This window comes from Mytilus galloprovincialis, chromosome 7 (genome assembly GCF_965363235.1).
Source record: "Mytilus galloprovincialis chromosome 7, xbMytGall1.hap1.1, whole genome shotgun sequence".
Lineage (NCBI taxonomy): Eukaryota > Metazoa > Mollusca > Bivalvia > Mytilida > Mytilidae > Mytilus > Mytilus galloprovincialis.
This window is the reverse complement of record NC_134844.1, coordinates 36,882,596-36,905,787: the sequence shown is the minus strand read 5'-3', so window position 1 is coordinate 36,905,787 and position 23,192 is coordinate 36,882,596. Positions and strand designations below refer to the sequence as shown.

At 32.6% G+C, this 23,192-nt stretch overlaps 2 protein-coding genes across 17 annotated transcripts in view; one reads left to right on the top strand and one right to left on the bottom strand.

Annotated features, from left to right (window-relative positions):
• Positions 1–542: 542 nt before the first annotated feature.
• Positions 543–8,925, bottom strand: LOC143082892 (BET1 homolog). Its single transcript, XM_076258876.1, has 4 exons — positions 8,788–8,925; positions 4,485–4,579; positions 3,762–3,818; positions 543–806 (listed from the first exon to the last, which is right to left on the bottom strand). The coding sequence occupies exons 1-4, from the start codon at positions 8,804–8,806 to the stop codon at positions 651–653; spliced, it is 327 nt and encodes a 108-aa protein (XP_076114991.1). The 5' UTR covers positions 8,807–8,925; the 3' UTR covers positions 543–650.
• A 7,534-nt stretch (positions 8,926–16,459) lies between these two features.
• LOC143082890 (epidermal growth factor receptor kinase substrate 8-like) overlaps positions 16,460–23,192 on the top strand; it is a 76,804-nt gene continuing 70,071 nt past the window's right edge. For 5 of the 16 annotated variants that reach the window (XM_076258873.1, XM_076258875.1, XM_076258872.1 and 2 more), the window contains exon 1: positions 16,661–16,816. The gene's annotated coding sequence lies outside the window, so the exon portion shown is untranslated. Of the gene's footprint in view, positions 16,508–16,645; positions 16,817–23,192 lie in introns of those variants that run through there. The other 11 variants (XM_076258866.1, XM_076258869.1, XM_076258862.1 and 8 more) reach the window with 6 other exon arrangements.

Genomic DNA, 23,192 nt, shown 5'->3' with positions numbered 1-23,192 from the left:
CAGGCTCCATATTTGAGACTGGCACATAAAGATTGTTTTTTTAGTAAGTTTGTGTATCACCAATAGATAATTTGCTTTCAGAAGGCATTCTTCCTGACAAACTATGTCAAAAGAAGTCCATTACAAAGATAAAATAAAATTTCAATAATAAATTTAAAAGGATTTCCTTTTAGGGGGTCAATACTGTAAACATGGAAAGTTTTGTCCTAGGGTTATATTTTCAACCTTTTGCAATTATGTTCAAGGTCCCAATATATCCTGAAGTGCCCAACACTTGACTAGATTGTGTATATATCAACATTACTGGTGTGAATAGAGCACTTATTGATTAATACACAAATTATAATCATAGACAAAAAAGGTTATAGATTGAAATTGTAACAAAAAAACCAAGTGTTTCAAGTTGACAGTATATATTTTCTACTTTACAAGAAGTTATAAAATATTGATAATATATAGTTGAAATGAACCTTTAATCTTTTAAAGATTGTTATACAAGAATAGCCCTTTCAAAGTAATCTTCTTACTTTTTCTTTTCAATGATAATACTTTTAGCATGTTTAGAGTTACACTCTTCTGTAGATCATCTAGAATCTGTGTATTAAAGCTTTCATCATATTGCAGCTATCAATTATCATCTTTCAATTTCATCATCTAAATTTGACAATCATCCATATCAAAATGAATACAAAAAGTGCAAAACCTAAAAGGTAACAAATATGTTTATGTCCACCAGATGCTGTTATCCTCTTTAAACGGTTCACTGTCTTATCCAATAAACTCCCTCCTTTATCAAAATCATCATGCTGAAATAAAATGTTCATTTTTTCTTGTATCACATATTAACTAGAGGCTCTAAAGAGCCTGTGTCGCTCACCTTGCTCTATGTGAATATTAAACAAAGGAAGCAGATGGATTCATGACAAAATTGTATTTTGGTGATGGTGATGTCAGGGCTCGACATTAACGTTTGTCCGATTGTCCGGGACAAGTGGACACAGGTGTCGGGCAAGTAGATTCACCATACTACTTGTCCGATGGGACAAGTGAAAAATCAAGGTCAGATAAATAGATCAAATTCAAGACTTATACATTCCCAAAAATATGAATGATTGTTTTATTGATCATACTAAATGAAATAATTATTCATTGATTGAACCAGAGACATATAAAACTTGTATAATATGTCTCTGATTGGGAGTATTTGAACATGCTGGCAGCCATTGACCAGGGGGATATAAGTAAGGGGAAAGAAACCAATGTTAATGTATCTTCTTAGTATAAGCTTCCTTGAATTAGGAGCACCTCCATATGTAGTTTTACCTAAACTTTTAAATATTAAATTAAAGTATGTTTCATTTGATTTTGCTTTTATGCATAACAATACATTAAAAGAGGTTTTATTTGATAAGATCTATGATATAAAAATTTAAGATGAAAAAAAAAAAAAAAAAAAAATCTAAAAAGGCAGATTTTTTAGTGAAATGTGTATGTACTTCATGATAATATATCAATGTATATACAAATCAAAATAAATTGTAAAAGCTTGTTTTGACATCATCAATAAATTAAAAAGGTTTACTCATATACATGTTCAAGCCCAGGTGTATATACATCCTTGGTTTAACCCATACCACTACTAAAGAATGAATAGGTCTATAGGGGAACGTAGTGGTTTGGTAAGAAATGATGATTTAATGATTGATAAATGATAGTGACATTGAGTCAGAGAACACAGTCTTGCAAAAAAACTTTCATTCTGAAATAATGAAATGTATTTTGATGTGGTATTCATATAACATTACAAAATGCTCTTTTTATTAGGTACAATCAAAGCCCAAGTGTTATTATTGCATAAATCATCAATATGTTAGATTTTCAATTATGAATTCGGACAAGTGAGTAAAGAGTTCGGACAAGTTGATTTTCTTGCCACTTGTCCGAAGGGACAAGTTAGAAAAAATGTTAATGTAGAGGCCTGGATGTGTTTGTACATCTTACTTTACTGAACATCCTTGCTGCTTACAATTATCTCTATCTATAATGAACTTGGCCCAGTAGTTTCAGTGGAAAATGTTAGTAAAAATTTACAAATTTTATAAAAATTGTTGAAAATTGACTATAAAGGACAATAACTCCTTAGGGGGTCAATTGACCATTTCTGTCATGTTGACTTATTTGTAAATCTTACTTTGCTGAACATTATTGCTGTTTACAGTATATCTCTATCTATAATAATATTCAAGATAATAACCAAAATCTGCAAAATTTCCTTAAAATTACTAATTTGGGGGCAGCAACCCAACAACAGGTTGTCTGATTTGTCTGAAAATTTCAGGGCAGATAGATCTTGACCTGATAAACACTTTTACCGAATGTCAGATTTGCACTAAATGCTTTGGTTTTTGAGTTATAAGCCAAAAAATGCATTTTACCCCTATGTTCTATTTTTAGCCATGGCGGCCATCTTGGTTGATTGGCCGGGTCACGCCACACATTTTTTAAACTAGATATCCCAAAGATGATTGTGGCCAAGTTTTGGATTAATTTGGCCTAGTAGTTTCAGAGGAGAAGATTTTTGCAAAAGATTACTAAGATTTACGAAAAAATGGTTAAAAAATAACTATAAAGGTCAATAACTCCTAAAGGGGTCAACTGACCATTTTGGTCATGTTGATTTATTTGTAAATCTTACTTTGCTGAACATTATTGCTGTTTACAGTTTATCTCTACCTATAATAATATTCCAGATAATAACCAAAAACAGCAAAATTTCCTTAAAATTACCAATTCAGGGGCAGCAACCCAACAACGGGAAAATTTGAGGGCATATAGATCTTGACCTGATAAACAATTTTACCCCATGTCAGATTTGCTCTAAATGCTTTGGTTTTTGAGTTACAAGCCAAAAACTGCATTTTACCCCTATGTTCTATTTTTAGCCATGGCGGCCATCTTGGTTGGTTGGGCGGGTCACCGGACACAATTTTTAAACTATATACCCTAATAATGATTATGGCAATGTTTGGTTAAATTTGGCCCAGCAGTTTCAGAGGAGAAGATTTTTGTAAAAGTTAACGACGCCGGACGACGGACGCCGGACGACGCCGGACGCCAAGTGATGGGAAAAGCTCACTTGGCCCTTCGGGCCAGGTGAGCTAAAAATATATTATATTAATTGACAAATTAAATATTAAGTATCAGTAACTATCCAATAGATAAATGTACCATGTATGTCTGACAAAATGGATAACTAAATTTTTCAGGCTCAAACTATAATTGTTGTCATGCGCTCTCCATTAATGAGCAAGAAGCCCATGGCTATTTCATGCAAAGTTTACTCCCACTTATTATATGACATTGACCATATGACTTGTTTTGTGACAAGTTGTAGAATGTCTGTTTTTTCATGAACAAAGTTCTATAACTCTGTTATAATAAAGTTCAATGGTAAAATTGAAATGAAGCTATCATCATGACATTTTTTAACATTTTTGTTTTGTACATAAATCAGGCTGTTAATTTTCTGGTTTCAATTGATTTACATTTGTCATATCAATACCGTTTACAACTGCTATGCGGTATAGTATTTGCTCATTGTTAAAGGCCTTACAGTAACCTATAGTTGTTAATTTCTGTGTCTTGTGGAGTATTGTCTCAATGTCAAAAGTACAAAATACTCTTATTTTATACATTTAACTTATTGCAACTTGACCTGAAATATTTTAAAATTGATACCAAAAAGGAAAGCATAAACCTACCATTTCATTTAAATACTTGTTCTGATCTCTAACTTCATTTCCAATATCTATTGTTAACTGTAAACAAAATGGTATATAGTTTAAAAATATCATAAAATCTACTGTATTTAGTGCAATAAACTTCATTATGTAAAGTTAAATGACAAACTGTTCCACATACATACATGGTCGGGTTGTTTTCTATTTGACATATTCCCTATTTCCATTTTCATTTTTTTATATTTTATGTACATGTATTAACCACTTCAGATGTTCAACTTCTGCCCTTGTTTAAATTATGTCAATAGTGTCTTCATAACGACATCTACAATGTAGACCAATCAGAATAATCAAAGCAATTTCCAAACTATAACACCATTTCTGTCATTGTCTGTATTGCCAATTAGCTTTTATTCAAATCAGATTACAACCCTTTATTTTACAACACAATTTTTTATAAAGTCATCCTTGATCAACATGTCTCTAGTATGATAAATTAAGAAAAAGGTCCACTGTTTTCAGACTTTTTATACTGATTAGTTTCATTATAGCTGCTGCCAGTAGATTATCTACTGGCAGAAGCTATTATGAAACTAATCAGTATAAAAAAACTAGATGGTTTATGTTATAATCTTATGTACAGTTACATGTGTTTTTTGGGGTGTTTTTTAATGTGTGTAACTTTTATTTTATATTTATTCAATTTATGTGAATATTAATCTTTCAAGTGACAAGATAACATACTGATTTTAAAGCTTGAACTTTATATTTCAAATCTTCCTCCATTCTCTGATTGTCTTCTTCCACATATTCTCCTTCCTGTCCTTGAAAACCATTTCCTTTTATAATGGATAAATATAAATAATTATATATGTTATACTTTTCATAATTAAGCTTAAACAAATTACAATACAATGTATAAACTAAATTCTCAAACATGTTCCTGTGTCACTTACAGAAATATAATAATCTTGATTGATTTGGAATTCAAATAATTTTCAATTTAATAAAACAGATTTAGTTTTTTTTTTTATCTCTGTACCTGAATGTCAAGTGACATTAACATCAATATTTGATTGAAACTTTCTTATAAATGTGTTGTGTTTTGTGTTGCATTGTTTATAATTTTAAATTTTATGTACATGTAGTGTTGTTTGGACATCTTTGTGTTGTTGTCCCCCCTGACATTGTCAGTTTCTATTGAAGAGTATAGAATATCCCCATTGTATCCTCTGTTTCTGTTATTTCTTGTTACAGTCACTGTTAATATCATTTCTTTAGGAACTGTATGGCCATTTGTGATTGCTATGCACATGCTGCATCAGCTGTAACTAAATGTTCATGTCATTTGTATCTGAAGGAATTTTGAAGAGGTGATTGTTAGAAATATTTTATTCAAATAAGGAGAGTATAGTTCATAGTGAGTGCAGGCGTGTTGAATGCATACTAGTTATCCTGTTTAATTCACAGATGCTTGGGTATATCACAGGGGTTTGTTACAATTTGCCGGGTTTACTATCCATACGGACCCCCAAAAATTCTTACGTACTTGCAGAAATGTTCTGAAAAGGTCAAGGGAAAACACTCAAAATAGTTAAAATCTTTTTATTATATGCTAGAGATGTACTAAAAATGTTACGAACAATACCAATTTGATAAATATAAACGCTGTCTACGATCTGATGACAAGGATGGCACGTTTTCCAGAAAAATAGTTGGGCATTCCAGGTAGGTCAATTTATTCATTTATAGATAGCAGAAAAATGAGGTGGAGTTAGTTGCCTTTTTGTTTCTTAGTGCAATGTGCTTGGCCTTATCTGTGTGACATAACAAGGTTGTGCATCCGGTGGACGAACTTGAGAGGCGAAAGTAGAACAGGCATTGATTTCAAGTAAGTGTTCACTTTTGAATTTCCGTTATACTACGGTCTTTTGTTGATTCTTTTTCATGTCAAAGATTAGAATTTTATTGAATCTTTATGACTGCAAATTATCGGGAATATACGGGAAACGTAGCTGAAAATGCACCGCGATATTCGTTAGGTGGAGGAACTTTGGGGAGTGGAGGATACACAGGCACTTGTTTTTGTCAATGTGGGGTTTACTATCCATACCAGTACAAATCAAAGAGCTGATAGCTCTGAAGTGGAAGAAGGTGAATAAAAGGTAACTTGAATTACCATTTAAAAGCAGCCCCACTTACCCAGGCTGCTTTGTTCCATTATCGTTAAAATGTATTTTTTTTCTTCAAACAAGAAAAGGTCATAAGTACATGGATTTCCCATCCGTACAATCATTTTCTATGTTCAGTTGACTATGAAAATTAGGTAAAATCTTTAATTTGGCAGTAATTAAGAAGATCATATCAAGAGGAACACATGTGTACTTAGTTTGAAGTTGATTGGATTTCAACTTCATCAAAAACTACCTCGACCATACACTTTTTAACCAGAAGCAGGACGGACGGACAGACTAGAAAACATATTGCCCATAAATGGAGCATAAAAATAGTAAGACTTGTTACATACCTGCCAACTTTTGAAAGTTCCCATATGGGTTTTTACTGCACAACAACAATTTTAAAGGTTACAATTTTTAGCGACATATTTTGCAAGATCTGGATTGTCTAGAAAAAGTGTCATATTTGTATGATGAACTTACATGCCTTTTCCTTAAGTCTGTTTGCATGATTCTAGTTATATATTAAATCGGTAGAAAAAATATACATGAAGCTAGCAGACCAGGGTTTATTTTCCAGATTAAGAATATAAGATGCTTGTTGAAATTTCCAATTTTGAATTATGCACAAAGATGGACCTTTAACAGGTTGGGAACAACACTCCAAATGAGGGTAACCTAACTGGAAGATCATCACAACTCACTGTAAAAAATGAGCACAAAAAAGTCATTTATATTCATATTATTTGATGAAACTTTTCCCCAAGAACTATGCATCTAATAAGTACTGAATGGTCAAAACATCATGTTTTTTTATCGACATAAATTTTGTCGTAAATGTAACCAAATGATGTAGAAATTGTGTTTTTTCTTCAAATTTCCATCAAATTGTAATGTTTATAGTTTCCTTATTGCCTCTCTATTTGAATAAAATAAAATAATAAGAAGAATCTGTTTCTTGTTTTGTTTTGTTTTGTTTTTGACAAATGATTGTTCACTGCTTGCAAATGAATCATTATATTTATATATCTTATCTGTATACATTTTTGTTCATGTCTCCATCTCCTTATCATTTGTAAATGTATAGACAAATAAGAAAGAAATAAGCTCCACATGTATATTTGCAACATCGTAAATTAATTAAAAAAATAACATACACTAACACTAGTACTGCATGGATTTTAAGCATTATGAAAGTCATATTTGTAGAAAGCTTAAAAAGACTTAAAAACAGTGTAAAATGTCTTGCTATTTCTTAGCTTACACAATAAAATCTAATATATACTAACATTTACAAATTTAAATTTTAAAATTTTACTAGGAATTAATCTAACTACTAGACCTTTTATTAGTCTAGTTGCACATATTGTATGTTAACTTCTTATTTATAAACAAATTTGTAATATAAACTTTAATTTAATCCTTGAAAAGAGGTTTAGATTGCTAAAATAATTTATAAGTTTTAATTTTTTTATTTGTCCAAAATCATTTAAATTCATTTAATCAACATTCTTTTATGATTATTTGATTAAAATATTAATCATTTATAGTCTTTTTACAATTTACATTTTTAAAAGCAAAATAAGTGAAAACAGTATAAAACAAAGGGAAGTAACAAAAAAGTATTTCAATATTCCCAATACACATCGTTTTGATAACACAACGGCAGTTAGTCGGAGGTAAACATCGTTGATTACCAGTATGTTTGACACCCAAGCTGTCAAGTGAAGCCATATAATTATACATTTTCTTTGATGTTCAGGTAAAATTTAACACAGGTGTCAATTGGCCGTTTCAGAATCTAAAGCATCATGGGTAATTTCATTGTTCGTACCCCAAAGTGAAAATAACGTTATGTCATTGGTTGAATTTCGATTGTTTAGGACGTTTTAAACCAATCAAAACGCTTTGGTGTACGCTTTTGAAAATATTAACCAGGATGCATTAGATTCTGAAACGGCGAATTACACCCGTACAGTAGTAAGAAATGATCAAATATGGCGTCTGAAAAATTTCATACACGGGAGTTTTTTTCTCCTAAACGGGAGGTTCACATGTATGTTACGAAGGGCATCAAATTCACATGACATAGGAAAATCATGAATAAAGACAAGACTTTATATATCCTTTTTATTTATATAAAAACTAAATCTTCTTGTCTGCAGGATTGCAAATTCGTAACTTCAAGGGCGAACTTGTAAACAGGGCGAGTTGTCCCGATACCAAATTCACGCATGCATAATACAAATATCGACAGTTAAAACATCCTGTTACAAGTAAACAAATAACGTTCATGTGGATGAGATGAAATCTAATAATTTACATAAATAAAAGGGTCATATTTACGATAGTGATTGTTTTACAATCATAATTTACAAATTAAATGATTCAGATGCCTAATCATGTGTAAAAATCGGTGTCAGGAATCTTAAAAAAAGTTGTTTTGAAATTGTAATACACGAAATGAATGCGGCATACGGAGACTCAATGCCAATGGTCAGCCCCTTAAGTCTTCAGAAGACTTGACGTCTTCTTCCACTAAAAATGGTGGTACTGGTATGGATAGTAAACCCCACATTGACAGAAACAAGTGCCTGTGGGAGGATAGTATGATTTATAGTAAAATTAGGGTTTTTGTCAATCGTTTAAGTCTTGTATCTAAAAAAGTTTTGGTTAAAACGAACTTAACTTTAAGTAGATGTCTTCAAATATACGGGTAAGACAACAGGGTTCACTATATATTTCATTCAAAATTAAATTTTTGACATATGGCATAACAACATAATAACGACTCGTATATAATTTTGACATTTCATACAAATTGTCAATATATTTGGAGTTTTGGCATGATCTTTGTTCAGACAATTTACCCATATGTGCTCTCCTCATCTTTAATCCTTCAATCTTCTGCCAATATAAAAATAACGAATATATTTACAAAGAATCTATTTTCAACTTTTCTTATTTACTTTTTCTTGTGACAACGTCATCAAAACACGTGTACTATCAATCAGGGTCAATCTCATGTTTTAAATCGATCTCTAAATGTCAACCCAAATCTTGGAACAACCGTTCTTATTCCGGTTAACTCAAACAAAACATATTTATTGAAAACAAACTTTACTTTATTTTGTTTTCTGCTTCGAAATTCTAAACACCGATTGTGTGAACAAATGAAAATTTATTCCTAAAATATCTATGGCGTTTCATTAAGAAATCTTTTCATGAAGTACCGCCACCGATATTAGAGGATAAGCGGGCTGAGCGACATAATATATATATAAATATGTCTCTGACTTCACAGGACTTTACATTCATCTTCACATAAGCATTATGTAAATATATATAAGATATACATAATTGATTAAGACATACACGTTTTACTAGTTTGGAGTCTGCAAGATTAACACATTGAACTGACAAAGACATCATACATGTATGTGATGGCATTCGTAAGTATGACTCAACATGCAGACATCTTATACGTTAATGTTTTTACATCCAACCTTTATAGTAATATTCTTTACAAAGCACCAAAATGTCAGTATTCACCTCAAAAGCTAAGAAAACCGTTTAACAGACTCATTCAGAAGGGATTTAGTTGTCAGGTCATTAAAGATTGCATGTTTTGGCTCTAGTATTGATTCACTTATAGGGTCTTTGTATCGGAATTAAACACATTTATTCTAAAACCAGTTGTTTGTATGACACGGTTTATGTTCTTCTCATATATTTTACGATGGTATAATGCTAAACCCCTAACAGGAGGGATTGTGCCTGATATGCATATGATGATTAAGATATAATCTTTCTATCCGTTTAATTGAGGTCTGGAGCTGGCATGTTAGTAACTGTTATTTATATGTATTATTGCCATTTTATTTATCATTTCTTTTGTTTCCTACTCGGACTTCTCTTAAACTGAGTTTAACTGTGCGTTTGTTTTTCTATATTAGCAAGAGGTCATAAGGGGAGGGTTGAGATCTAAAAAAAAAACATGTTTAACCCCGCCGCATTTTTGCGCCTGTCCGGCCAAGTCAGGAGCCTTTGTTAGTCTTGTATGATTTTAATTTTAGTTTCTTGTACATATAGTTCGGAGTTTAGTATGACGTACATTATCACTGAACTAGTATACATATTTGTTTAGGGGCCAGCTGAAGGACACCTCCGGGTGCGGGAGTTTATAACTACATTGAAGACCCATTGGTGGCCTTCGGCTGTTGTTTGCTCTATGGTCGGGTTGTTGTCTCTTTGACACATTCCCATTTCCATTCTCAATTTTATGCTCAATGAAGTTGTTAACACACATACCAGTCATGCCAATACAAACATAAGGAAATCAGCCAAATAAAACACATATATTTTAAAAGCACTGAATGGTGGTCATGGTATTAGTAGATCACAGTAAGCAACATTTGTAAGCACGATAAACGAACTACATGTATCTAGATTTGATGGTACAAAGCTTCTAATCAGATTAAACTGAGATCAGATACCAAAGGATAATCAAATTATAGAAGACGAATTGACAAAACACGAAAAAACGAACAAAGACAAACAACACCGTCTACAACGCGCAATATAGAAAGACGAGACTGTCCAAGCAACATGAAGACCAATCTCATGTGCTCTGAAAGGGTAATCATATCCTGCTCTACATAAAAAGTCATATTGCAGTGGCCATGTAAACTCAAATTCGGTGAAGTCATGTTCGAAGAAAAGAGGACAATGTTGCGGTTATGACAATTCATATATATATTTGTCGTCATCAGTGAAACAGATATTCCCCAACGGTCAGCCATCGCTTGTGATGTTGTTCGTAAATTTTGCCTAATCTGACTAAAACACCTCCTGATTGCACCTGTGCTTCGAAATATGGTGAGCCTAAATACATCAATTGGAAATACAACATCGAAATACTAAAAGATTCAGTCAAGGATTATGCTAGGCAATGGGCTAAACGCGAGAAAGAAGATGTAGATAATCTTTCCGAATGGATGAAGTCTGTGAGATCGTTGATACAAAACAGAATTTAGAAACTGAATGGGTCTATCAATACCCATGCTAAGTCAATCTTTAAAGACCCAAATGTTGCAAAACACTTGTTCTACCTCCATGAAAAATATGCTGTTGTCCCCGCAGATAAAGCCCCAAACAACATCGTTTTTGTGTGTATATCTCATTACATAAACTGCTTGATAAATGAATTAGGTATTTACTCAGAAACTCAACATATACCCTCACGAAACTTACCAAAGAGGAAATCCTGGATAATCATAGGTCTGTTTTATTTTCCTTAAAATTTGAAATTTCAACCAAAGATGAAGAACTGGATCTTAATTCCATCACTGTACGTATTGGATACCTAAACTACATATGTGTCCTTACAAACAACGGTATATAGCTGGGTCTTCCAAATGCTCAACGAAACCTCATTCTAAATTATTAACATCTATATTATTAGCAATTAAAGCCGGTCTTCAAAGGTATTGTGAAACTGCTATGTGGATACTTAAAAAAATACAAAGATCTGTTAGATTACATACATACTAAGACTCTTTCATCTTCCAATAGTATAAAAACATTTGACTTTTCTATGCTTTACACAAGTATTCCCCATTGAAAGCTAAAAGACAAATTGAAAGAGTTGGTATTGCTTTGTTGAACATAAAAAAGAATGGCGAACGTAGATACTAGTATCTATTCTTAGGGAGGGACTAATCTCTGAAACTGACATTATCGAGATGCTTGATTTCTATTGATAACATATGTGTTACGTTTGGAGGGCGTGTTTTAAACAAAATGTCGGAATTGCAATGGGAACCAATTGTGTCCCTCTTCTTGCCGACTGGTTTCTTTATTAATATGAGGCTGACTTCATACATGAACTTCTTAGTTATCAGTATCTATCTTATTTTCTGATATATAGATGATTTTCTCACTAAATAATTTATAAAATTTGGTGACCATGTACATGTTGAACGAATCTATCCCAGCGAACTTGAGATAAATGACACTAATGACACAGTTAAGTATGTCTCATATCTTGACTTACATCTAGAAATTGACAATGAGGGTCGGGTTCAGTGGCGGATCCAGAAATTTCCATAATAGGGGGCCCACTGACTGCCTAAGAGGGGGCCCGCTCCGGTCATGCTTCAGTGATTCCCTATATAAGCAACCAATTTTTTCCCCGAAAGGGAGGCGGGCCCCCTGCCCCCCTCTAAATCTGCCTCTGGGGTTGAAATCAAAACTTTACGACAAATAGACGATTTCAACTTCCCAATTGTGAACGTTCCATTTATATGTAGCAACTTTAATTTCCAGCAGCGCCTGCATACGAAGTATATATCTCCCAATTGATACGAAATTCCCGGTCTTGTAATTCCTATCATAATTTCCTAGATGGAGGGTTGCTGCTCACAAGGAAGCTATTAAACCAAGTGTTCCAAATGTTGAAGTTGAAATCATCCCTTCGTAAATTTTACGGACGCCATCAGGAATTGGTTGACCGTTATGGAATAACCGTTTCACAGATGATATCGGATATGTTCCTTATGTCATAACTACAATCCCCTTCCCTTTTCACGAATGTGACCTACCGAATTGGACTATTTACCGTATTTGTAATAACATACAGGGCCGTAACTAGGGTTCGACTTCAGGGGAGGCAGGGGTTTGGGGGCCGCCGAATGAGGCCCCCTTAAAGAGGGGGGTTGGGGGGCGCAGCCCCCCGCCGATTTTCTTCTCGCAGTAAAATGGCTAAAAATGACCCGTTTTCCTTCGATTTACTTACTTTAACATGTTTAAGAAACATCAGTATTGCTGGATCCTGGAAGCAACTTTTATGCAAACAATTAGTATCTGTATTTTAAGATATTTTTGTTAGAAATCAAACTGGTCAGTTAAAAAAACATATAAAGCAAGATCATAGAAAGCAAGATTTTTTTTTTGTCGAGGACCTTGAATTTCAATATTGTTGAAAACTGAACAGACATGTATATAACTACAACCAGGGACTTTCTAAACTAGTATATACTTAGTTTAGAAAGTCTCTGCTTCAACGAATTGGAGTGTTTAACTACTAAGGCATTTACCATAATGTTCTCGTACGATCGGCCGGGAGACGTTAAAAAATGACCCAACAGCTGATTCAGCCGGTAACGAATTTCAGATATCATAAAAGATTCACAATACAAAGGGAACTTCCTCTGCTTAATGGAGCCCCTAAATAAATGTGAATAGTTAAGTTTATTCAAAATTGTCGAAAGCAAAGTTTCATATGTGTTCTCGTACGAATACTGAATAACAGACGGACGGCCACACGAAAATAAAATATACTGAAACGGTTCACTTTCGATAAAAAATCCGGAAAATGACAGATATATCACGTATCATGATAACAGTGTTAAAACTGTTAACTTGTATTGTTTATAATATAAATTCAAGTTCTTCGTGTACATATTGTCAATATTTCATTTTATTACTTCAAAAAAAAAAATTGGTGTAGAAAATTCAGGGGAGGCAAACTGCCTCCCCTGCCTCATAGGTAGTTACGGCCCTGACATAAGCAACACGACGGGTGCCACATGTGGAGCAGGATCAATCTGCTCTTCCGGAGTACCTGAGAACACCCTCAGTTTTTGGTGGGGTTCAAACAGGAAATCGAATGGTTTAGTTATATAAAAAAATGAGAATAGAAAAATTTACACTTAAATGTACAGTACTCTGCGGAGGAACGTTTAGCACTATAGGTCAAACTACAGCCATCAAAAATGAATACATCTACATGTATATGTCTAGATATCCTTTAGTCATCGCCATCAAAATGCATACAACTATATGTCTGAAAAGCAGTTGATAATCACTATTAAAAAGGAATACATCTACATGTACACGCCTTAAAGCCTTTGGTCGTTGCAAACAAAAAGGTACATTTACATCTCTAGATATGTTTTTGTTATCGCCATCATAAAGGGAAAGGAAAAAAGGGATACATCTTCATAGATATAAGAATATGTGGTATAATGAGTGCCAATGAGACCACTCTACATCCAATTACAAGTCACAATTTATAAAAGTAAACCATTATAGGTCAAAGTACAGTCTTCAACACCGACCCTTGGCTATAAAGGGCCCCCCAAAATGACTAGAGTAAAACCATTCAAACGAGAAAACCAACGGTCTAATCTCTAAAAAAAAATCCGGGAAATGAGAAACATTTATGAACTATATCAACAAACGACAACTACTGAATATCAGATTCCTGTCTAGATAGCCTCTGGTCATTCCCTGAAAAAAGGATAAATCTTAAGGTCTATATATCATTTGGCCATTGCCATGAAGAAAATAGTACATCTTTACGTCTAGATAGCCTTTGGTCATCAAAATCAAAAAGGAATACATCTGCAGGTCCAGATAGCATTTGGTCATCGAAAAAAAAAAGGATACATCTACACGTCCAGATAGCATTTGGTCATCGAATACACGTCCAGATAGCATTTGGTCATCGAAATAAAAAAAAAAGGATACATCTACACGTCCAGATAGTATTTGGTCATCGAAATAAATAAAAAAAAAGGATACACCTACACTTCAATGGCCAGATAGCATTTGGTCATCGAAATAAAAAAAGGACAAATTTACACGTCCAGACAGCCTTTGGTCATCGAAAAAAAAAAGATACATCTATATGTCAAGATAGCCTTTGGTCATCGCCATCATAAAAGGATACGTCTACATTTGCAGATATCCTTTGGTCCTCACCATCAACAATGGATACATCAATAAGTCTAGATAGCCTTTGTCCACGCAATCAAAAAGGGATACATCTATACATAAAATGGGAAATGGGGAAACCGACCGACCGACCGACCGACAGACAGACAGACAGTTCAAATAAAGTGGTTGTAAGCATTATAGGTAACCGTACGTTCGGCCTTCAACAATGAGAAAACCCTATACAGTATAGTCGGCTTTAAAAGGCCCCAACATAAAAAATATAAAACAATTCAATCGAGGAAACTAACGGTCCTATTTATAACAAAACAACACCTGTTTAAATATGCAATGAATGAGTAAGGTATCCTGAAAAGTTAAATAATAAATGCAATTTAAAAATATATATACAGAATGTTGAAAAACAGAGAATTTTCGTGGAAAGGGAGAAACTGATATGTATAAGGTAAAGACAGTAATGTTATTGAGCAGGACAGTGAGCTATTCATCATCATGACCCTTATAAGTAGTCATGGGGTAGATTATTATATAATACTCGAAAAGACTTTTTATTTTTTAATTGGTTCGGTAATTGATACATATCGGCCAACATTTTTCTTTATTCATAAAATGAGATATCTATTCGATATAAATATCTTACATTTTCTACATAGGGAAATGTCTCACGGTGTAAATATAAAAAAGAAGATGTGGTATGATTGCCAATGAGACAACTATCCACAAAAGACCAAAATGACACAGACATTAACAACTATAGGTCACCGTACGGCCTTCAACAATGAGCAAAGCCCATACCGCATAGTCAGATATAATAGGCCCCGATAAGACAATGCAAAACAATTCAAACGAGAAAACTAACGGCCTTATTTATGTAAAAAAAATAAAGTCATGGATATGGCAATTGTTTTCTATTCGTTTGGTGGTTTTTGAGCTTTAGGTTTTGACATTTGATAAAGGACTCGCCGTTCTGAATTTTCCTTGGAGTATGGTATCTTTCTTTTTTATATATTTATTTTATATATTTTTAAGTTATTTTTTCTGTGTGTTATTCTTTTGTTTTAATGAATTCATCAATATTTTAACACTTCTCTACTCTATTGAACGAACGGCCCACATCAATTTAACTCGTGTGAAAATTTGGATCTTCCGTAATTTATTAATGGGGATCGGAACATCCATTTCTATTTTGGAGACTGACCAACACTACTGACTGTCAAGGGTGATGGTTATGTTTAGAATTTCATATGGTTTCAATTAACCCATCTGCATTTACTTTATCACAGAAGTTTTGAAATATTTTACTATATATACTCGGAAGCAAAGTAAAAAAAAAAATATTGTTTTTTTTCATGTTTGATGATGTGTGAATAGTCATGATTGTCACACAGTTTCTTTTGAAAGAAACTGAACACCAGAAATAAATAATGAAATAAATATTTATTAACATGATGATAACATATTATAATATGATTTTCCGAGATACAGTCGTCGACTCCTTCCAAAAAATAAATAAAAGAGATAAAACTGAAAAATAAAAAAAGACGAAAATGAAACTAACAGAATTTCTGAAATGAAATGAAGTCCCACTAATCTGGGTTTATACTAATTAGTATAATAGTCCTAGCTCTAATTGTTTTTCTTTGACTGAGTACTTTATTTCAAGGAGGGTGAAATTATCTGTCCAAAGAAAATAATTATTATAACCATTTTATAAAAGCAAAGTAAAATTTAATTCTGAGAAAATGAATACACTAAAAGTTGAATGACGGGAGTCGTCTCACTTTATGCTTTATGCGTCATGTGACCTAAGGGAAAGGTAAGACGGCTGTTCTATCTTTTCTTCTTACAAAGGTAAATAACGTACAGATTTAAAAAAAAAATGGATTTTCTATTAACATAAAAAATGTTATGTTCTTAAAATTAATAACGTAATACATATAAGTTTCCGGTATCGGTGTTGATGAAACCACACGTGTGTATTATATATATACGACATTCCATTGGTCTGTTTATTGAATAGAATAGCTGTACACAGGGAACCTCGCCCATAGGACAAAAATACCATACGAAACTTGTGTATTGGTTTTGTTTTCGTCTGCATTATTGTCAGGATAATATTTTTTAGCATATCGAAGGAGAATACGTAAACAGTTATTTTCAGTAAGTACTTCAAATATTATCCAGGAACGAAGAAACTGTTGCACTTTTTTACAACTTCACAGTGGTCGAAAAAAAGGTTGGTCGCCATATTTACAAGGGGGAGAGTATTTCAAAATAATACAAGAAAAACAAAATGGACAAGGCAATTTACTAATTTACCTTGAGTCGTTATCATACAGATTTGAAATTATTTGACCCTTTTAAGAAATTTGATTGTTAGTAAGATGAAATACTTTAGTATTTCCCCCCTGTTGTGTGCCTCAAACAGGTAAATGTTTACCTGAATTTACTTACTTATTCTGAACTGACATTTACAGAAGTAAAAGTTTGATACACAACTTTCAATTAATTAAAGAATGGGAAGAAAGTGAAATGTAGAACCTTTTTGGGTGGGATATATTGAGAAGCAAATTAATTACTTTTAAAGGTCTTTGTGAGATACACAGATACACCACTCCTGTGCTCCTGAAGATACATGTTTTGTGTCAATTGTATCATAAAACCCACATTCCATTTTCATAATATATTTTCATTTTATACCTTAATCAGGGATTTTAATTCTACACAGTCTGACATGTCAGTCACATGCATGACATGCAATATAATATATATATACATATTTTATTTTAACTTTTATTAAAGTCCCAAAGTAGACATATACATGTGAGGATTTTTTTTTTTGGAAAAATATATACATGTCATGTATGTAGTTGCTTTCTAGGTGTAAATTTTAATTCCATAAATTTGGATATAGGATAAACTTTATGAAAGTTTGGCCAAGTACATGAAGTAACCCTTAATTTAACTTGAAAAATTAATCTTAAATATTCAGATAAATTAATTGATTTTTTCCTGTTTCTCATACATTACATGTACTATTGTGTATATATATATTTCTCTAATTCCTCGTCAATTTGTCCCTTTCTGCACCCATTGTATAAAAAAATTAATCAACATGTGGTTTGTTTGATCTCAGTTCTTCATTGGTTTAATTTGGTTAAAATCTGATTATGACGTCAAATTTTCTTGCTTTCCTCTGATTGCTTTCCTCTGAATTTCCTATTGTGACGGCATGGAAAAAGGCGACCATGCCTAATGACGTCATGTAGAAAGAACACATCTTTTTGCAGATCACTCAAAAAGAAGGAATTTTTTTGCCTGCTTATTATTTGAAAATCATTTGAGAAACAGATTCCACCACCAAATCTCGTGTAATCACTCTCGACAGTTAAATTTGAAAATTTAACTGTCTTGAGTGGATAAATATCGTATCACACTCGATCAAGTTGGTAGAATCTATATGTAAATTTTCATTCAGTAAGACTTTCATAATCGATCATTATATATTTACAAAATGAATGAAGAAAAAAAAAAAAAAAAAAATAAATATTTGCAGCTCTGGCCTGCTACATATTCTCTTAAACATACTGCATTTGGTGTGGAATTTTAGATTAAAATAAGAAATTCAGAAGCAATCAGAGAATAAAATGTACCCCTGTAAACACCTGTAAACATTGTAAAAAGCACAGTAAATCAATGGTCCATCAATAGGAATGGTGAGTTTACCAGAGCAAATGCAGACCCCTTAAAACATTGCAATATTTGTAAGGTTTAATTTTATCAAATATGCACTGGGAGTATTGATTATAACCGTAATAACATTTAGCTTCCTAATCAGTTGTATCATGATCATGTGTATTGATACATGTACATGCATTTTTTAATTCAAATTCTGGGTGTTTGATTAAGGGTTTTATAATCCCATTCCAAAGGATGAAATGCCTTCATTGTTATTATAAATGTAGCATACAATGCATATGTACATGTATGAGAAATTAGTGTGCTTTCAATATATATTAACATGCCAACCTTAACATAATGTCCAATAAAACATGTAAAAGAATAAGAAAACATTTTGAAATCACAAAATGGCTTCATTAATTACATATAATATAAGTATGAATATGTATTTGAAATGTCATTTAACAACCATTCATTTGTACATGTACTTTTTAGTTATTACTTCTAATTGCCACGTTTAAATTCATCATAGTAAAAAGGGTGTTGGCCCATTTTGTACATCAGAATTATGAATGAACTTTGGCTGTAATCTTTAAGTATGATAAATCTTAGTATGATCTATACATGGTTATGAACCTTAGGATTAGTAACAGTTCACTATCCCTTTAAACTTTTCAAAGTTTATAACTTTTTCTGCATGAACTGACCTAGTTGTGACCTAGTTCCATTGTTATACATCATTATTTATATTGTGTTAATATAGTTTTGTCAAACTTTAAACTTTGAAAAAATTGAATGGCTATACAATTACACAAAGTATAAAAAGATGGTTAATTTAAATACTAGCATCTTTAATTTATAATATGCATGCCTGGGTTTCAGGTATTTATTAAGGATTTCCCATCTTGTAGTTGTATATAGTAATTTTACAAATCATAGGCAATGTTTCCCTGAAGAACTCTTGAAGGATAATAGAATTGCAAGTACAAATATATTGGTTTAATATCATGGTTAAAAGGCAGTTACATTTTGTACATGTATGGTTGTTTTTTAGTCTTCTAAAAGTGCACAGAACCCTCCCCCTTTATATTGTATCAATGTGCATTATCGCTATTTTAAGCATTTTTCCTTTGATCTTTTTTTGTGATAATTTTCATATCATGCTTCTCGCTTGAGATGGAAAATTATCGATAGAAACTAAGCATGCACGTGGCGTTGCTAACGAAACTGACATGAAATTGACAACGTAGTCATAGGTAAAATAGCGATAAAAAGATTATCATTGTTCATCTCAACTCGATTGCCTTTCTCGCTTTCGCCGTCCCGGCTCAAGCGAGAAAATCAATCTCGTTGAGATGATCACTGATAATCTATAATTACTGCATGTTTTTTTTTTTTTTTTTTTAAAGTCTTCTAGAATCACCATAAAAGTTCATTTAGAAGTCCCTAGAGTCTTTACATGTATATCAGAAATTTACCAGTTTACTCTTATATTCATTCAGACAAGAATATGCAGTGAGGACACTCGTTTAAGCTTCAATGGTTATCTTTGGAAGCTTTTCTGATTTTTTTGCAAATTACTTTGAAGTTTTCAAGTCTCCTTTTGTTCATTTCTTCTGTTGCTCATTTGAGGGCTTGGACTGTATGTGGTTTACAGAAAAGGGAATAATTGGCTTAAAGAAATTAAGAATAGTAATGTTGAAGGGGAATTTTTTAACCATAAGGTGCTTTCATGGTACAGTAATATCCGTAATCCATATCTTCTGTTAAAAATGATTAATTGCTGATCCTGATGACTTTTTCTTACTTTGCTTGCACATACATGTTCATAAATAGTAATCTTCGACTTGTCTTACAATAAATAGCGTGCAGGTTGGTGGTACAATGTACAAAATGTATACTGAAATTTTTTAATAAAGTTAAGAATGGAAATGGGGAATGTGTCAAAGAGACAACAACCCGACCATAGAGATGACAACAGCAGAAGGTCACCAACAGGTCTTCAATGCAGCGAGAAATTCCCGCACCCGGAGGTGTCCTTCAGCTGGCCCCTAAACAAATATATATACTAGTTCAGTGATAATAAACGCCATACTATACTCCAAATTGTACACAAGAAACCATAACTAAAAATAATACAAGACTAATAAAGGCCAGAGGCTCCTGACTTTGGACAGGTGCAAAAATGCGGCGGGGTTAAACATGTTTATGAGATCTCAACCCTCCCCCTATACCTCTAGCCAATGCAGAAAAGTAAACTTATAACATTACGCACATTAAAATTCAGTTCAAGAGAAGTCCGAGTCTGATGTCAGAAGATGTAGTTTCTTGTTGCTGAAATTTATCCCATTACATGCATTAGTATAAACCAAATTGGGTTCCTGTCTCAGATTTAAGTACTAAGGAAGTACATTTACATGTACAAATGTACTTTGTAGGTGAAACAAAACATCTTTTTGCGACACTAATTAGACACTGGTAACCGACATAATGAGACCTATTGTCTGATTAACAAATTCATTTTTTGTGCACTTTTATTCTATAAAATATACATCAATCTTGCATGGTTTGGTGCCATATTTCACAATAAACATGCATGTCTTTGCTGAACTAATTTTCTTTAAAATCAATTACACCATGATGACATTAGGGTTAAAGTATAGGTAAGACAATTTAATAGGTGATTATAAGACAAAGCATTTGCATTACGTAATGCTGGTGTTCTTAAATGTTATCACTGAAGTGTTAATCAATGTTTTTAATACAATATATATATTATATATATATAAAGATTTAGTTCCAAGACTTCCTAGTTACAAATCTACGTGTCATATGACTTGTACAGTATTTGAAACCCTGAACTTTAAATGCAAATTAAACAATTGCTTAACAAAAATGTATATATATATATTGTCTTCTATTGATTTTTGAAAGGTATATTTTGTATTATTGAAATTTTACTATTGAGAGCGAGTAATATAGTTGTTATGCAAACTGGAGTGCTCTTGTTTTAAGAGTATACAAAAGAAATTTGATCTTTCTGTGAGAAACATAGGCATGTTTATAAAAATAAGATGTGGTATGATTGCCAATGGGACAACTTTCCACTAGATACCAAATTACAATTAAGCTATACTTTATGTCAACGTATGGCATTTAACAATTAGCAAAACTGGTAATGCATAGCCACATGTAGATAAATAAAATGACTCGAAAGGACCAAATGTTAAACAGTTCAAACTAGAAAACAAACAGTTGGATTTAACCATGTTAACACAACACAACCACATTATGAAAGAAAAACAAGTATGATACACAACAACAGATTACAGGCTTCTCACTTGCAATAGACACATGATGAATGTGGCAGGGTTAAACATGTTTTCAGGCTCTCTAACCCTCCACATAACCTGGAATAGTGGTCATACAGCATAAAATTCTAACATTGATCGAAAGAACCATAAAAATCAGCTGACTTGTCAGATTGACACAAAATACAACAAACAAAAATATAATCATTCCTTCAAAGTCACATGATACATGTTCCAAAATCTGAAGACTGCTAGAAGATTTGATGTCATAATAGAATTTCAAAATTTCTATACAGATGTGTGACAAAAACTAAACTTTAATTATACAAAAAAAAGAAAAAGAAGAGAGTTTACCAATGTTAGAACAACTTACAAGCTAACATTAACAATATTGAACCAAAATAGTACTGAGAGCTTATAATTTTTACAACCAAAAGTTTAATTATAAAGTAATTTATCAGAATTTTCATCATGAGCATTATCGTCACCATTTTCTTCCACGTCCCTGGCCTCTGTAGTAACCTCCTCTAGAACTGTTATTATAGGGTTCATCGTAATTCCTGTAGTCTGTATTTGATTGACCATAATCATAATAATCTCTGTAATCTGTGTTTGTGTGATTGTAATTACTGTAATCAGAATTTCTCTGTTGTGCTGGTATACGCTTTGGGAGATTTAGGGCCTCATCGATTGCATCTCTTATATTTGATGCTAACACAGTTACACCTTGTGAAGATAGATGGAATTGATCCTTACTAAAGAATCTTTGAACTGCCTTTCCTTTGAAGGAGAGATTACTGTTGTCGCAAAAGAACACCCTTTCATTATTTACATACTCATTCTTTAATAAAGCACTGATTAATTGACCTTGACTATTTAGTGAACAACTATCCGCCCTTGGTGTTGGAGCGGATAGCACAATTTTACATAAATGGAATTTATCCAACGTTGAAGTTATAATATCTTTCATTTTGTTGACACAGTACTCTGTTGAATTTTCCACCATTTCATTAGTAAGAGAATGGAAAGCTATTACATCTGGTTGTTTGTTTACATCTCTGAGCAGGCTTACTGTTTGTTCAAACGTATATGCATTAATTATAAGCTTCCTCAAGGTAAATTTGGAGGATAATTTGGACGGTTCAATTCCTTTTATATTAAATGTTCAAATTAATATTACAGAAGGCCTTTCCTTCACCTCATGTTGCTGTGTTTTTGGTTTACTCTGGCTAGCTTGTGTTCGGTCTCTTTGATGGGTTACTGTTTTTAACTCTTCCTTGTTCACCACAGCACCTTCTTGTTGTTTTGCAAGTAATAGTTCCTCATCTTTTGCCTGTATTACAGAACTTAATTCTTTATTCAACTTTTGCAACATTTCCAGTTTGTCTTCTTTGTCACATAATTTCTCATTCAAAGATTCAGCTCCTGTTTCTAAAACTTTTATAGATTTTTCATATGTTTGTTTACAAGATTCAGATTTGGATGTTTGTAAATCAAGTTTCGATTGTAAATTTGCTTTTTCTAGTTCCGATTTATATTTGAGT

Coding starts and splice junctions, on each gene's coding strand:
- LOC143082892 (XM_076258876.1), bottom strand. Junction 3,819..4,484: donor AAGTTCAAGCTTTAAAATCA/GTATGTTATCTT, acceptor TTTTGTTTACAG/TTAACAATAGATATTGGAAA. Junction 807..3,761: donor ACAAGTATTTAAATGAAATG/GTAGGTTTATGC, acceptor ATTTTATTTCAG/CATGATGATTTTGATAAAGG.